At 32.0% G+C, this 18764-nt stretch overlaps 1 protein-coding gene across 3 annotated transcripts in view; it reads right to left on the bottom strand.

The window, feature by feature from the left end:
- Positions 1-18764, bottom strand: part of LOC118202604 (phospholipase ABHD3-like) — a 178091-nt gene that overhangs the window by 56695 nt on the left and 102632 nt on the right. For all 3 annotated transcript variants that reach the window (XR_015038854.1, XM_085808892.1, XM_085808893.1), the window contains one exon: positions 11980-12266. Coding sequence is in view for 2 of the 3 variants with exons in the window: in XM_085808892.1 (XP_085665018.1) it covers positions 11980-12266 (287 nt within the window). In the remaining variant the exon portion in view is untranslated. The remainder of the gene's footprint in view (positions 1-11979; positions 12267-18764) is intronic.

The raw sequence follows: 18764 nt of genomic DNA, 5'->3' as shown, positions 1-18764 counted from the left end.
AAAAATGTTCATGTGATATGGGTATGATTTAGGAAGTTTTCTCATGAAAACTGTGATTGATACAAGAAATTCAGACATACAAGCTAATTCCTCTCATTTTCCACCAATCAATTCTGTACACTGCTGACATTGACATCATGTAAGTGCAAAGTTGCATCAAGAAATTTGAAATCTGTTAAATATACTCGAATATAAGAAACATCATAACATTGTGGGAAGGAGTTTGAACAGTAAACATAAGGCTGACAATATTAGTCAACATGACTTTAAAATATAGGCTAGGCAAGTGGTGCAGAGCCATCATCTGAAAAAATAAATATGATGCTGCTCTGAGAATTAAATATAAATTTCAGTGTGCATTAGGTTCTATTGAAAGTAAATGAAAGAAATGCTCAGTGTGAATTGAGAAGTACTGATTACTATGAGCAAGAAGTAGCCAATTAGCAAAAAAATGAGATGATACTCAAAGAATGTTACAGAGGAGAAAAGCTCCTCATAGCAGTTCTGTGGAGCAATGGAAATGTGTTGTGCCAAGAAGTGAATTTTTGTTACAGACTATAGCATTCTGCCCACTGCATATAGCAGGGACGACCAACCTGCAGCTCTTTGAAGGATTATTTGTGGCTCTCGATAAATGTTCCTTTTTCATTTTTGTTATTATATTTTAAAAAATTATTATCGTTTTGTATGTGTTTCAAAATGTCTTAAATTACAGACTACAAATATGAAAGACTAAGAGCAATGTTGTAACAAATTTCATTTCCGTCCATCATCTCTTGATTTTTTATCTGAATCCATTTGAAATTAACATAATTCAAGGTGAGTTTTCCATTTCCAATGTAATTATGACACAAAAAGCAACTGGAGAATTAGAATTAATAGAGATGCAAGAAGATCAAGCTCTAGAATTAAAATATTTACTGAATTTTGGAAATTTGTACAAGAATCGAATTATCCTGAACTAGAAAAGGTTGCTTGTCGAAATATTTCAAAATTGGGAACAACGTACTTATGTGAATAATTTTATTCCACTTTAAAATTTATGAAATCCAAACACCGATCAGTATTAACTAACCAGCATCTCAAAGAATTACTGAGAAGTGCTGTCACCAATTATTCACCAAATTTTAAAGAATTATCAAGAGAAGTAAAATAAATGTCCTTAATTTTTAAAATTTAAATTCAATACACATATTTTGTACTTTTATTTATGTTTTCAATAAATATAATTTCTGTAAAAAAATTTTTTAATACCTTTTTTGCATACCATTTAAAATACGAATTTAATTGTGGCTTGCAAAAAATTTCAAATTTTGAAAAATGGCTCGGACTATCAATGAGCTTGGCCACCCCTGGCATATAGGGAAGAGTAGGAGTAAAATGTGATGTTCCTGAATGTATGTGCTGCTAGAGAAAACAAATTAAGATACAAGGCTGTTTAGCTTTCATTGAGCTAGATTGCACTTGTAAAGCAAATTAAAGATTCTCAAGTTTAAGATACAATAACAGGCTGAACAAATATTAATTTAGAAGTCAAACAACAAAAATCATATAATCCAATCCCTAAAGATCCTTCACCTTCGGACCTGTCCAAAATAAAAACTGTAATTCACAAATCCTTTCAAGCAACTTAAAACATTCGCTTATCCCATCTGTTGCGAATTGTGCCAGATTATGTGCTCTTCCCAAAATTCATAAAAGTGGTATTCCTTTCCACCCTACTGTATCAAATTTAAATACCGCCTCGTATCCGTTAGCTAAGTATTTAGTTTCTAGATTTTCAACTCTATTAGACAATAACATTTACAGCATAAAAAATTCAATAGAGTTTGTAAAATAGGTTAAAAACATTTCTCTTAGAAATTTACTCATGGTTTCTTTTGATGTAAAATCATTATTCACCAATGTTCCAGTGGAGGGTGCATTAAGATGTCTAGAAACCAGACTTCGCGAATTTCATTTCTCTTGCATCGAAATTGATGAGCTAATTTCTCTCACTCAACTCTGTTTGAAAAAAATGCAATATTACAAGCAAACTGAGGGATTAGCCATGCGAAGCCTCCTCAATCCCATCCTGGCTGATATCTACATGCATTATTATGAATCAAAATTGTTTGAAACTTTAAACTTCACGGTATGGTTCTGCTATGTAGACGATACTTTTACCCTGTTTGAAGGTAATAAAGATGATTTAAATAAAGTTTCTTTCAACAATGAATTCTATTGATCCTGCTATTCAGTTCACTTTTGAACTGGAGACTTGCAATTCTCTTCCCTTTCTCGGCATTCTGGTCACACGTAACACATCCAACTTCAGTTCTACGGTCTACTGTAAACCTTCATCAATTTGCCTTCCAACACACTTTAAATCATGTCATCCGACTAAACAAAAGTTAGCTTCATTTTATTCCTATGTTTTCCGTGCTCTTCAAGTCTGCTCCTCCAAACTATCTCTTGATGAAGAACTAAATTATTTAAAAGCTATAACTATTGACAGGGGCTTTTCACCCAACATTATTAATCAAGCAGTTAAAAAATTCTCATTTCAACACACTAAAAGGCACACTCTTGTTTTAGGAGATTATAAAAATTCTGTTGTCATTCTTTCCATCAATTAGCTATAAAGTTGCACATATTTTGCATAAATTTAACTTTTGGGTCATTTATTCTCCCATCAATAAAATTTCAAGTTCCATACTCAAGGAGCCCATTCCGGATATGAATTCCTGGGGTATTTACAGGATTCCTTGCCAGTGTGGTTTAATTTACATTGGCCAAACTAAGAGAGCCTTAAAATTTTGTGTCAACGCATATGTTAGAAAAAAGGAAACACTGAAGTCTTCTGTTGCCCAACATTGTTGGTCCGAAAATCACACTTTCAATTTTTCTGCTGCCAAAATTATTCAAAAAATATGTTCCATTGGAAAACTGGATTTTCTAGAGGCATTTCATATTCAAAAAAATCTTTCCGTTCTAGTTAACGATCCTAATTCCAATCCATCTTTGCTTTCGGCCTTTAAAGAAATTATGTTTTAGTTCTGGTTTCATCAACAGATGGCACCACTAGCTTATTTTCTGTCCAGGCGTTCTTATCTTATCTGATCATTGTATCCTATCTCGTTCATTTGTGCTTTTGCAGCTGACGATGGTGGTTCGGTAAAACCATTGAAACTAGTCCTGTGAAAATTTGAAAATATAACGCTGATTTTTGTTGTTTGACTTCTAAATTAATATTCTCAGGTTTATGAGGACATTTCCTGCAATTCTATGCTGCCTATATTGTGGCAACAGTTCAAAAAGATGGGTTCAGAAGAACAAGATACACTTCCCTGAGTTTTAACCTCTATCCAAATGAACATCTGTAGGACGAGTTTGGATATCATTACTTATTATTATCTGATTCTTCAAAGCAATACTTTACATGTCAAGGGCTTTAAGCAGTTTTAAATTATGTAGTTTTTCTTGATGAACAGACATTGTGATGTCAGCAAAGGGAGGGCGAACATCTGATTAAATACCGAGAATTTTCATTAAATGCCCCAATACAGAGCATGACAAAAACTTTTTAAGTACAATTTTATTTTTCAAAGCCTTTTAATTTTCTAAAATCTGGCATACTAGATTAATCTGCATTGCTTTGATCATTATGTTTTAGCGTGCAATATCATTTTGGGGGGCATATTTTTCTTGCTTCTTCAATAACTTTTTAAGAACTAACTAAGCAGAAATATTTTATAATTTAGTTTGTTTCTGCGGATACAACAACAGAACTGTTCAATATTTACTGGTGAGGCTTTATAAAAAGAAATTTCATCCTTCGGGACTTTTGGTTTTAGCACTGTGTGGATCTGTGAAATTTAAAAAAAAATCCATCTTTAGTGCAATCATGTTTCAGAAATCGTTTCTGAATTTTTTTTTAAACAATGAGATGATTTTAGCCCTTGAATGAATAAAAGAATGTTTGGTTAAAAACTTAACTATAACTTTGAAAAGGTAAACTACATAATTTACAGAGCTTGAGTAATCAGCAGCAACTATTCAACAAAAAACATTGAATGGTAGCAGTGTCAAGTCTTGTAGTAAATGCAAATGTTGTAAAAGAATGGGATCTTATTATCCACCTAACTTGAAATTCTTTCAGAATGAACAACTGGAGTTGGCAGAATTAAGTTTGCCTGTCTTGGCTGTGACCAATACCCTGAATTCTTGAAGTTCACAGAGAAACACATTTTTTTAACACATAAATTAATAGAAAAATGATAAATTATTGGAACATCCTAATTAAAGTAACCACCATAGCCATTTGGCAAAAATGGGGAAATGCAATTGCAAAAAATTAATTAAACGTATGTATCTGATTCTAAGATTCAGTTCCCAAAGACTTAAAAAACAGTCATTATAATAAGGGAGTATCAAATTATCCCAATGCATCTTTTAAAGGCTGGCATGCACGTTGTTTGAAATTAATCAATTTCTTGACTTATTTAATAACTTCAGACGAATGGTAATATATTTAGCAGAGAAAACCTTTTTAATTAACAACGAACTATTTTATTTAGCATTCTAAACATATCCAAAAAAATAACATTCCATGCGTTATCACGCTCAAAATAATATATAAGACAACATCACTGTTGCCACAAAAAATCTACATTATAATGAACATATTAAATTATTGTGTATTAATTGCGTTCGTGCATGTTCCTTAACATCCTCCCACCTTGGAATTTTAGGAAATTGCAACATATTCTCTACTCAGTTCATCAGTTTCTAGTTCTGACTCTTCAGAGAGAGTCCATTTATCCGGCTCTTGTTTAAGCCAATCCAGCCACACCCACCATCTGCTCTGTAGCACTATTTTCGCATCGTACCCTCTAGCGGGAAGATCAGCTGGATTGCTTGAGCTTGGCACATAATGCCAGTCGTCCGGATTTGTGCATCTCCCTATTTCAGCTACACGATTGGCCACAAAAACACTTTTTTTTTTTTTTTTTTTTAAATCCATGTCAGAACTACAGATGAGTCACTCCAAAAGTACACTTGGCACTTTGTTAATTTAAGAGTGTCAATGACTTGATGGTACAGCCGAGTAGTTATAAGTGCTCCAAGCAACTCTAATCTGGGAATAGTTACTTCTTTGGCAGGCGCTTTTCTTGATTTAATAATACTAATTGTACTGAATGTTTGCCCTCAAAATATGCACGTAAGAAAATGCATGCTGCATAAGATACCTTACTAGCATCACTAAAACAATGTAGAGAGATAGAGCAGTCATTGAAGGGTTCAATCTCAAGCCTTCTTAAAATTTTACAATAATTCAAGAAGTGTAGTCTTTTGAGCCAAGCCTGAAATTCTCTTTCTATACCTTGTGGAATATTTTCATCCCAGGAAAGTTTCATGTTCCATGCTTTTTGCAGAATGAGTTTTGGAATTAACGTAGTTGGACTAGTAAATCCGATGGGGTCGAATATCCTCTGTGACACTGACAGAAGAGATCGTTTCGTGTGGGCACTCTCCGAAAATGTCAAAGGGGTTAAATTGCAATAAATTTCATCATTCTCGGTGTCCCATGAGAGTCCCAGAATTGGAATGATCTTCTGATAAGTCGTGCTTCTATCTTTGAATGGTGCAGCAGTCCACCCTCTAAGGTTAAAACCTCCTGAAAACATTAGAGTTTGGAACTCTTCTTTGAACCTGACTATTTCTTCTTCGGTTTCGAAACTAGCTATAGAATTGTCGACATAAAAGGATTTCTTCAATCTAAGTGCCGTTCCTCTTAAATCTTGTGCAGCATTATCCAAATGGTAAGAAATCGTTGCTCTCAACAGGAATGGACTCGAAGAAATGCCGAACACGACACGAAAGTGTCTGTAGGTAACAATCTCGGTTTTATTTGAATCTTCCCACCACAGAAATTTCAAAAGTCTCTGTCTCTGGCACACAAACTGATTTGTAAGAAAACATTCCTTATATCGGCAGTAACACCAACTGTACGTTGCCAGAATTGTGTCAAATGTTTTCGAAGCATTTCTATTAAATTTGGCCCCTTTTCGAGGCAAGCATTCAAGGAATTCCCATTTTCATCCTTCAATGATGCATCGAATACAGGTCGCACTTTCGTAGTCAGACTGGAATCCTTGATTACTGCTTGATGAGATAAATAGTGACCAGTATCATTATTATTTGGAGCTATTTCAATTATACCTTCCTCGTGCCAGCCTTTAATAATACCATCATATTCTTCGAAAAAATCCTATTTTCTGCAGTCTTCGTGTATTGGCAAAAAGTCTTTTTTCCGCTTTATCTTTATTATCTTCAAGAATCCGATGACTATCCTTCCAAGGCAAACAGACTTCATACCTATTGCCCTCGATTACTTTAATGTTCTCTAGGAAAAATTTGATCGTTTCATTGTCTAAATTCTCCTTAGTCTTCACTTCCGCCGGATCTTTTATGCCAATTGTCTCTAAATTCCATAGTTCTGCGAGATCCAAATAACAAAGTCCGACGGTATCAATCAAGGTATTATGACTTTGGGCCTTGTAGGGTCCAACCCAATTTTGTTTCAATGGCAATAAGGTATTTGTCAATTGGAATGATATTATTCATCATCAACAACACGGAATAGTTGGCTCCTATTAACAATCCGATATCTGGTGTATCTCTACCAGAATCACTGATTTTGATTTTATGTTCTCGAAGTGAGGAACATATATGTTTGAGTTTCACTCTAGGAATGTATCCACAAATTTTGTCTTTATCTAAAATCGATAATTCATATTTGAATTTATTTTCCGTTCCTTGTATTTCGATATCTAAAATACCATGGACCTGAGATTCAGTTTCAACTCCACCAAACAAATTGTCGCTCAAAGTCTCTTGATCTAATGGGACTAAATCTAGTCTATTATGTCTTTCCGTAAGTAAGATCTTTGTGACCCACTGTCAAAAAGCGTTCTCACAAGTTCCTTTTTTCCATTATGGACAATCTTCACCATAATAGTTTGGAGAAGAGTTGTTTGCAGTTTTTGGTTAGACAATAAAGTCTCACTCGTTTCGTTAGCTGCTTTAGATGCTTCCTTTTTTGAATTTCTAGAACCTTTTAGTTCTCTGCACATCACCGTTACATGACATTTGTTGCAAACTAGGAATTTCACAGAACTTTTACACTTTTCGGCAGCATGCCCAATTTTTAGGCAGTTAAAACAAGCTTTTGTCTTTCTTAATAAATTTTTCTTATCTTCCAATGAAAGGCTGTGCAGCTTAAAGCACTCGTAAGAATTATGTGTTTCCTTGTCACACCAAACACAAAAATTAAGCTGTTTCTTTGAATCTCCTGCATAAATACAAGTTGCTGCAGCTGGAACCGAGACATATTTGTCTGGAGCAGAAAAACATGTACGGGCCAACTGAAGACGCTCTTCACTTTCAACTTCAATTCGGAGAAAATGCAATAAATTTTCCAAATTTTCAGTGTGTGCAACACTTTCCCTACGCTGGCGAGATCGCTCCCATGCCCTCAGAATTTTTTCAGGTAGTGAAGATTCTACAAGGGAATACAGCATAGCTGCATAAATCTCACTTTTTACCCCCAACGTCTCCAAAGCTCTGAGTTGCATCTTTAACTTATCATATAAGTTAGATAGAATCATATTTCCTTTCTTGCTAGCTTCAGCCAAAACCAACTTTAATAATTCGCGAACGTAGATTTCTACGAGTAATTCGTCGTGTGCAAATCGAGGTTTTAGCTGCTTGATAGCTTCTTTATAATTCACGTCTGAGGGAGGATAACCATCTATGAGCTCTCTCTCTGGGGATCCAACGACCGTTGCCTGCAATAAGTACTGAAATTTATCATCATCACCTATATTTACATCTTCGTCAATCTTCTTAAACTGTCCCCAAAATCCTAACCAATTTCGGGTCTCCCCATTGAATTTTTGAAGCTCCAACTTTGGTAATTTAAAGTTCCTTTTCGTGGAATTTTCTAAAGTTCCAGGTGTAATTACAGGAGTGGAATTCACTATTTTATTTTCTCATTTTGTTTTTAAACTGATATATTTATCACGATATGTTTCATTCGTGTCAAAATCAGCCAAATATTCACATTCGTTTTCACTTTTCCACAAAAGTTCGGAAATTTGTGATTGAACTTCATCTAATTTGGTGAATTTTCCATCCAATTGTGAGTTCAATACTTGGACTTGATTAACCTCCACGTCAGGCTTTAGAATTTCAGTATCTAAAGCACTGGCAGTAATCGTAAACGATTGCCTTAGAGCCTTACGCTTTCGTAATAAAAATTCCATGATTTTAAATTCAATATGCCCAATATATTCAAATAATAAAGGATATAATCAAATAAATCATAAACTCACTTGATAAATTCCAATACGAAATCGATGTTTCTTTTTCAAACCGTTGTTTCGTTTTCTTCAAATAGCCATTCTGTCCTGTCACCGGACACCAGTTGTTTGAAATTGATCAATTTCTTGACTTATTTAATAACTTCAGACGAATGGTAATATACTTAGCAGAGAAAACCTTTTTAATTAACAACGAATTATTTTATTTAGCATTCTAAAAATATCCAAAAGAATAACATTCCATGCGTTTTCACGCTCAATGTAATATATAAAACAACATCACTGTTACCACAAAAAATCTACATTATAATGAACACATTAGATTATTGTGTATTAATTGCGTTCGTGCACGTTCCTTAACACACATACAGGAGAGTTTTCTGAAGTAAAACTTTTAAGAAAACACAGGATCTTATATTTTGGTGAATATGCTATACTATTTAACTTTAATATACATTCATAACAGATGTACAGCAGGTGATTAACTTTTTTTTTGGCAACAAAAATACATGTGCAAGCTAAAAAAGGTTTTAAGTTCCTATATTGACCATTTTAACTTTGAAAAATTACCACATAAGCAAAGAATGTAAATAAATGATTTCTGAGTATGAACTAAGTTTTCCTTTCTAGATTATAAGAAATAATTCTAAATATTTACATAATGTTTAACTTTTCATCGATGAACTAGCAAATATCATACACATAGACTCCAACCTTCAGCAAACCTTGTCAGTAGTCAACGTGCGAACGACATTTTTACAACTTTGAAAATGTGCGTGTAGCGTATGTTGTAATTAACCATTCATTAATTTTAAATTAATAATTAATTGTAATCAATTTTATTACATTTAAAATCCATATACATATAAAACTGAATAATTAAAAATATACCTTGTAAATTATATGCACATTTAATTAGAAATTTTCTTTTAACTCCTCAAGCATTCACTAATAAAAAGTACTTCAAATCACTACTAATCATAGAAAAAATCAGAAGCTATAAATCATATCTTTATTCTGGATATGATTTCTACAGGGAAATAAAATTTAAATAACCAAGAATGATACATATAAGTATTAAACAAAATACGCATAATTTATAAATGCAAAGATTTATATGTAGCATGCTTAGCAAGCTTAAGTTCTGATTTTGAGAATGTTTTTTTATAACACAGTTCTTCATTTGCCTGCATATTTATTTTTTCAATCAAAACTGCTTCAAGAGTTTTAAGACCTAAATTTGGTCGAAATTCCGTCTGATTTTTTTTAACAATAGAAAAAATTCTTTCGCAAGCTGCATTTGAATGAGGTATTATTAAGACAAGCAAGCATTACAGAAGGCAATACTTTGTATTTAATACACCCATTCATATTTTTTAATTTGGCAATTTCTCCCCATGCTATATCAATACGCAAATCTACAATTTCTTTCAAATCATCTACTTGATACATGGAAAATTCAATTTCTACTTGATTAAGACATTTTTCTTGAATAATGGATGGAAAAGTATTCATCAAGTAAAGAACAGATGAAAATGAGACTTCAGTTCTCAAGTTGATGTCAGCAACTTCAGCATGTTTTAGAAATGGATCACTCAGTGGAAATTTATCAATTATATATGAACATGCAGTTACAAAAAAAGCTCGCACAGAATTGAAAAATGATTTCACTTCACTTTCATTCAACTTGGCATTTTTTAAATATAGTCTTGTTTCCGCACCAATCACTAAATTTTCATTTTCTTTTTGTTTACTATACTTCTGAAATGGAATAGACGTTAGAGTAACATCTTCATTTTCTTTAGAAATTACTGATGGTTTTACGAATCTAACAAATAAATTCATTAAAAGTTCAAAAAGTTCTCTTCTCAATTTATGTATATAAGGAGCTTGTTGTTGCAAATTAATATTTACTGTTATAAACAAAGGCAAAGTATTTTTCAAAAATAACAAGTACAATTTGGTGGTCGGTGACTGTAAAAATTTTTTAATGTTTTGCAATCTCTTTCCTTCATTCTCACTGTTATCTGGTTTATCTCCAAAAAAATTTATCACAGCATCCCACTGTTCCAAAATCCTTGTTATAGATTCTAAAAGAGAAAACCATCTCGTACTGCAATATTTCAAAATTTTATGAGATTTTGCATTCTGTCCCAAAATTTGTTGAGCAACTTTGAAGCTATGCTTCCGTTTCGAACTTTTCTCAAAGTAAAAATATATATCTATTATCAACATTTCAATTTCTGAGCCAATTAATTTTTCAGTAGCTTTTTTTGCAGCTATATGCAAGAGGTGGCACGGACAACCTCGGGTGATTATACTTGGTTGATGCATTTTGATAAATGATGCTACACCTTTAAACTTTCCAATCATATTACTAGCATTATCTGAAGAAAATGATAAGCAATTTTTCCATTCTAAACCTTTGTTTTTAAAGTTTTCATTTATACAATTAAAAATACCTTCTCCTGTATTATTCGTGCATTCTAAAATAGAAATGAATGAAGTAATTATCACTCCCTTTTCTTTACTGTAGTATGTTATAACCAATGGGTACAGTTTGTTATCATTGTTATCATTACTTCCATCAGTACTTAGAGAAAATGATGTACTGCACACTGATTTTATAATATCAGCAACAGTATTTTCTGCAAGCGTTTTCACAATAGCAGCAGTTTTGGTATGACCGCAGCTAAATTTTTTTGCTATGGCAGAATCCGGAAACATTGCTTTGAAAAGCTCTTTGGAATGATCCGAAACAGAAAGCGGTAGATTATGTTCAATTAAAAATCGAACAAAATAGCATTCGACTTTTATAGGATCTGTTTCATCATCTTTTATTAAGAAATTTGTTATTTCTTTAGATTTTACGGTGCCAAGTTCTATATGCTTTTGAGAAAACACATGCCGTTTACAGTCATCTTTTCCGCCATGAGCAACTGAGAAGTCTTTGTTGCATACACTGCAGTGTGCGTGATTCACAGAAATTTCGGACGCTTTAATGCATGGAAATTCTGAAGAATATGAATCTTTAAACTTCTGCTTTGATAATTTTGGCTTCTTCGTTCGAGGCAGCATTATGATTAAAAATCTTTCACCTGATTCACAGTTCACAAGACACACGCTAAGCTCTCGCCGTAAACTACACAATGCAGCTGAATGCAGCCTAAACACGCATCAGTGAGGAACCTGGGAGACAGACAATTGGGTGGAACTATTGATAAGTCATTAACGGTTGGAGTTACTGATCTACGATTGGCTAATTCTTCAAAACTAGGAACGCACTCAACACGTGATATATGATAACACGAGTATTCAGCCAATCATCGGATGAATTAGTTGGTTCCGTTTTGCGTACTGGTTCTCCTGCTCTTGTTTCTGTAAAATCTGCAGTTTTTTCCATACTTTTCGTAGCTCGTAGTTTTTCATGAATTTCCGTAGAAACTACGGAGAATCCGTAGTAGTTGGAGTCTATGCATACATTAATTATACCAAAGTTGTTACTTTTTGACAATTTTAAACTGAAACAAAACAAGTAATCATTCAACAAAATACATCATATATTCATATACATCTCACATACATGAAGGAAATAATATTGATTGAAACTTACGGTTTAATCACGGTGCAAAGCCTTTGAGTTAAATATTTATTAAGCATAAGATTCAAACCAGGAATCGATAAACTAGCTTCACCAGCATGAATGTCAAAAGCTACAGATATGAGAAATGCGGCAGAAATTGTAGATCTTGATTTTGATTCAGCTAAGTAATGCCCTAAAATAATACCACCTAGAGAGATTCCAACTCCATAAATGGGAAATTCAGGATATTTTCTTGATATATGCTCCAATACTTCTCGCAAATCTTCTGTATTGCAGGCAGAATAAGTTTTTGGTGTCTTAAAGGGAAAGGAGAAAAGAAGAAAGAGAAATTAAAATCTAAACTCAAAATTTACAGTAAATTACAAATAGTTAAAAAAAGTAGATAAACATCTAGAAAAGAATTATGTTTTAAAAATTTAATAAAGATAAATATTAAGATCATGCTTGAGATTTTTTCATGTGTTATTTCAGAATCCAGTTTGCCTGTCTTGTATACCCAGATTTTAATGTACAAATATTTAGCTACATATTAAAAGACAACAAATTTCTCTATTAACATAAAGTATTTATTGCATGACAAAAATTCCAAAAAGGGTCTCATACTTGCCAACCTATGACACTCAAAAATCAGGAGATTTTTCACAATGTTAAAAAGAAATTTTAAATTATAAAAATATAGTTTTTAATAATGAATTAATTTTTAATAGTTACTAAGTCTTAAATGCAAGCAACACAAAAATACCTTAGACATAAAAAAACATTTTTATTACTTGCATCGTTAAAAAAAAAAAAAAAAAAAAAAAAAAAAAAAAAAAAAAAAAAAGACACTTTAATCAGTTTTCGTAAAAATGTTATGAACAGTGGCAGATTTTGCTTTTGTTAAGAAAGAAAGTTCATAATTTTCTTCATAGCAATTGCCACGTAGGCCTGCTTTCGCTAATAAAAGTTTTTCTAATGTATCATCACCAATATTAGTTCTAAATTTAGTCCTCGTTTTCGCAACAACACAGAAAATCCTCTCACACTTCACATTACTATGGCGAACTGTCAAGATGGAAAACATAATTCTAGACAGTTCACTATATTTTAAAATTCCATCAGCACCTTTCAGTTTTGCAATTAAACTCCACTTGATGTCAATCCTAGCTGATTTTCTAACTTCATCCAAGTTTTCTAATTGTAAACTGGAAAATTGCGACTGCAGTATATCAGTAGCAACATCAATATCGTCATCTTTCATGACTAAACGAAGTAACACAGGAAATCTGTTCAAAAAGTACCTTATATCAGAAAAAGATGCATTTGCTAGAGGAGAAACATCACAAACTTTAGCATGCAAAATCACTTCATCGTTGACTGGAAATTTATGTAGTACGTAATCACATACTCGACAGAAGTAACTTCTAACATGAAGATAAAACTTATTTTTGTCTTCTTCTGAAAGTTCTTCCACTACTTTTGTAGTTGCAGCTCCTATTACCAAATCTTCATCTTTCTTCTGATTTTCTATTTCACCACAAATCACATCATATATAGAATTATGAGACAAAACACAGACTGGTTTTACAAAGTTTGATAAAATGTCTTTAAACAGATCATAAATCATTGATTGCAAAACATGAATTAATGGAATTCTGCTTTGTAGAATTCCATTAAGAACATTGAATGATGGCAAAATGAATTGTAAAAAAAAGCAAAAAGCTTTGTTAAGGTCCGAAGAAAAAAACATAAATATTTGTTCTTCACAAGATAAACTTACAGTAATCAGAAAATGTTTCATGCGTTGAGCAATCTTTTGAGAGAAATTTGTATCAGCTTTACGCTTATATTTTGCAGTATTAATTTGAGAACTGCCAGTTGAATTGCTGAATGATGCAAAAATTACTTTATTTTTTTCAAACCTATTATTAACAATGGAAGTAGTAACTGTTATATATGTAACTGTAACTGTACCTATTATTATCTTTAACCATAACTGTAATATAGTATAGCAGATGAGCAATGTAGAATAAACGATGTTTGTGTACATCTTGTAATCATCACTGAGCATGTACCCAACACATATAAAATACAACACATGGTGCAGCTCGTCGTTGATTAAAAAAGAATATCTTTTTTGAAGAACCATGTAGCCTCGGTAAACATGTTCTAAACAAAAACATCATGGGAAGTTGTTTATTGTGAAATCGAAACTTATATCGCTGGTAAGTGAGTTGTTTATTTTTATTGGAAATGGCTAAAAATACGTATATATAAACTATTTAAAGTCCTAAATTAAATATGGATGGATTAAAGCCAACAAGTAATCTAAGTTTCGAAGGAAATTTAAGCGAAAATTGGAAGAAATGGAAACAAAAATTCCAAATTTATATGTTAGCGTCTGGTGGTATTACTAAATCACCTGAAATTAAAGTAGCTATTTTATTGCATATAATTGGTGAAGAAGCACTTGAAAAATTTAATACTTTTAATTTAAGTGAAGAAGATAAGAAGGATGTTGACAAAGTAATTGAAGCTTTCCAAAATTTTTGCATACCGAAAGCCAACGAAAGTGTTGATAGACATATATTTTTCTGTCGAACAGAACAGGTAGGTGAATCATTTGATGATTTCTTAACCGATTTAAAGAAATTAAGTAGCAACTGTGGATTTGCAAAATTAAAAGATAGTTTAATAAGGGATAGAATAGTAAGTGGAATTCTAAATAAAAATCTCAAAGATAGATTACTAAGGGAAGATGAGTTAACATTGGAGAAATGTATTAAAATGTGTAAAACTTCTGAATTAGCAGAACTTCAGCTGAAAACTTTAACTGAAGAAAATAAAATAGAAGCTATTAAACGTAATAAATTTCGACCTTCAGAGGAAAAAAGTCAGCCTTGTAAGAAAGACTTTTATGTAAAACAAAAGCAACAAAGTACTAAATCTTCTTCAAACTATCAAGGAAATAAGTACAATAATCCAAAACCATGTAGAAAATGTGGAACTTTTCATAAGTTATACAACTGTCCTGCTTATAATAAGATTTGCTTGTACTGTAAAAAGAAAAATCACTTTTCTAAAATGTGCACTTTTAAAAATGTTAATGTTGTACAGAATAATTTAGAGCATGAGTTACATAATAATGGTAATGAATATATTTTAGGGTCAGTAGAAGATACAAATCCATTTTCTAAAAATAAAACCGAATGGTTTGAAAAACTAAAAGTAAACATATCTAAATATTTATTTGTTAAGTTGGATACTGGAGCTCAGTGTAATGTGCTACCATTGCCTAAATTTAAACAATTAAATTTAAGAGAGAAATGTTTGACTAAATCAAAAGTCACTTTAAATAATTACAATGGTACTACAATTGATGTAGTTGGAAAATGTAAATTATTATGTGAAACATCGAAAGGGGACAAGGATGAAATAGAATTTCAAGTCATAGCATGTGATAAAACTGTTCCAGCTATTTTAGGTTTACCTACATTGCAAAAATTAAACCTAATACAAAGGATTTGTACAGTAAATCCTGATTCTAATGAAAGGTTACCAGAACTTTTAAAAGGATATCAAGATTTGTTTAAAGGAACTGGGAATTTAACTGGATATACATATCATATTAAATTAAAACCAGGAGCTGTTGGTAAAATAGAACCCTGTAGGAAAATTCCACTTAGCTTATTAAATCCATTAAAAAAGGAATTAGCAAGAATGAAAAAAATGGTATTATAAAGAAAGTTAACCAACCAACAGAATTCGTGAATTCATTAGTGGTAGTAAGGAAAAAGGATGGCAATTTAAGAGTGTGTTTAGATCCTCAGCACCTTAACCAAAATATACTGAGAGAACATTATCACATACCAACCTTTGAAGAAATTTCATCTCAAATGACAAATGCAAAGGTCTTTAGTATTTTAGATGCAAACAAAGCATTTTGGCAAATTAAACTGTCAGATTCAAGTTGTGAATTTACTACATTTAACACTCCGTTTGGTAGATATTGTTTTTTGAGGTTGCCATATGGACTGAGTTCATCACCAGAAGTTTTCCACAGAAGTTTTTCTGAAATTTTTAGTGATTTAGAAGGAGTTCAAATATATATAGATGACTTATTAGTTTGGGGTAAAGATAAAAAAGAACATGATTCAAGATTAAAGAAATTGTTGGACAGAGCCAGAGAAAAGAATGTTAAATTTAATTTAAATAAATGTAAATTTGGGCATGAAGAACATGATTCAAGATTAAAGAAGTTGTTGGACAGAGCCAGAGAAAAGAATGTTAAATTTAATTTAAATAAATGTAAATTTGGGCTGAATGAAGTGAAATATATGGGACATATATTTTCTAAAGATGGTTTAAAACCAGATGAAGACAAAATTAAGGCTATTCTAGATATAAAACCACCAAAAAATGTGAAAGAATTAGAAACTTTCCAGGAATGATTACATATGTTTCTAGATTTATACATAATGTATCAGAATTGACATCATGTTTAAGAGATTTGTTGAAAAAACAAGTTATCTGGAACTGGAATGCAACACATGAAAAAGCATTTAGAAGACTAAAAGATGTCTTGGTAAATAAACCAGTTTTACAGTATTATGATATAAACTTGCCAGTAGTTTTATCTGTAGATGCATCTCAAGAAGGACTAGGAGCAGTCTTACTGCAGAATAATTTACCAGTGGCATATGCATCTAAGGCATTAACAGATACACAGAAGAATTATGCTCAAATTGAAAAGGACACTTTAGCTATTGTATTTGCGTGTGAGAAATTTCACCAGTATATATTTGGAAAAAATATTACTGTGGAAAGTGATCATAAACCACTGGAATCAATTTTTAAAAAGCCATTAAATAAATGCCCTGTAAGACTACAAAGAATGCGTATAAGTTTACAGCCATATCAGTTTGAGATAAAATATAAACCAGGAAAAGAACTTTTTATAGCGGATGCATTATCAAGATCATTCACTGATAAAGGATCTGATTTCTTTGAAGGAGAAATAGAAGCTCATGTTGGATTAGTTGTAGAATGTATACCAATGTCTAATGGTAAAATGGAAGTTTTTCAACTGGAAACAGAAAAAGATGAAGAACTACAAGTTTTAAGAAAGTTAATTAAAACTGGATGGCCAGATGAAAAATGTATGGTTCCAGAACTGGCAAAACCATATTTTAACTTCAGAGAAGAACTATCAGAAGCAAATGGATTAATATTTAAAAATTCCTGTGTTGTTGTACCAAGAAGTTTACGAAAAGATATGTTAAGCAGAATTCATTATGGTCATTTAGGAGTAGTAAAATGCAAGATCAAAGCAAGAGAAATATTATATTGGCCAGGAATGTCCAAAGAAATTGAAGATTTGGTACTGAATTGTCAAACATGTTTAAGTTTACAAAAAGCTAATACTAAAGAACCAATGATATCTAAAGAAATACCTAATGGTCCATGGGAAGTATTGGGAACAGACCTCTTTTACTTTCAAGGAAGGGATTATCTAATAGTTATAGATTATTTTAGCAAATATGTTGAAATTGGACATTTGGAAGATTTGTCAAGTGTAGTAGTGATAAAGCAATTGAAATCAATTTTTGCAAGACATGGTATTCCGAAAATAGTATATTCGGATAATGGTCCACAATATAATTGCAGGAAATATAAAGATTTTGCAAGAAGATGGAATTTTGAAACCAGAACTTCAAGTCCAAAATACCCACAGTCTAATGGAATGGTTGAAAGACATATTCAAACTGTCAAGCGAATGTTAGAAAAAGCTGTAGTTGACAACAAAGATCCATATTTAGTTTTACTGGAATATCGTAACTCTCCTATTTCAGATGAAATTAAGTCACCTTCTGAATTGATGTTTGGAAGAAAAGTAAATGGATTGATGCCTATAAAAGAGAATTTCATCCAAGCTAAACGATATGAAGACCATAAACAACACTTACTGAAGAGACAAACCTTACAAAAAAGTTATTATGATAGGAATGCAAGACCATTAAAACCACTGAAAACAGGAGATCATGTTTACATAAGAGAGAAAGGGAAAAAACTAAATGAAAGAGGGAAAATTATAGAAGAAGCAGAAAGACCACGTTCATATAGGATTATAAGAACAGATGGAAGAATTGTAGAAAGGAACAGAAGAGACCTTCTTAAAGGAACTAATCAGGAAGAGTTTGCAATACAAAACAACTATGAGAATGAAGTTATAGATGAACCCGAGATACATGAAAATAGTAGGAGCACTTCAAATTTAGATGTGCCTGTAAGTCCTTCAAAATCTAACAGAAGTGTTGTGTCACCAAATAGCAAAAGAGGAATAGTATCATCAAATTTTTAAATGGACATAACTACATCACTTGATCTGGTAGGACTGTTAAGAAACCTTATTATTTAAAAGAATATGTTTAATTTTACTACTATTATTATTTTTTATAAAAGAAGGGAGATGTTATATATGTAACTGTAACTGTATCTATTATTATCTTTAACCATAACTTTAATATAGTATAGCAGATGAGCAATGTAGAATAAACGATGTTTGTGTACATCTTGTAATCATCACTGAGCACGTACCCAACACACATAAAATACAACACAGTAACTACATCTCCATTTATTTTAGGTACTTTATAACTTTTAATAGAGCCTTTTATCTTAACTCTCGAAGCATTTACTTCTTCTTTAAAAAATGCAAGAAGTGGGTTCCATTGATCGAGGATTCTAGATAAGCATTTCTTTAAAGACAGCCAGCGTGTACACACGTTTCAAAATTTTTCTTATTTCAGTATTAT

The sequence above is a fragment of the Stegodyphus dumicola genome, chromosome X2 (genome assembly GCF_044657685.1).
Source record: "Stegodyphus dumicola isolate Sdum_Otavi_A_Nest chromosome X2, ASM4465768v1".
In the NCBI taxonomy this organism is placed as follows: domain Eukaryota; kingdom Metazoa; phylum Arthropoda; class Arachnida; order Araneae; family Eresidae; genus Stegodyphus; species Stegodyphus dumicola.
This window is presented reverse-complemented; position numbering and strand designations above follow the sequence as displayed.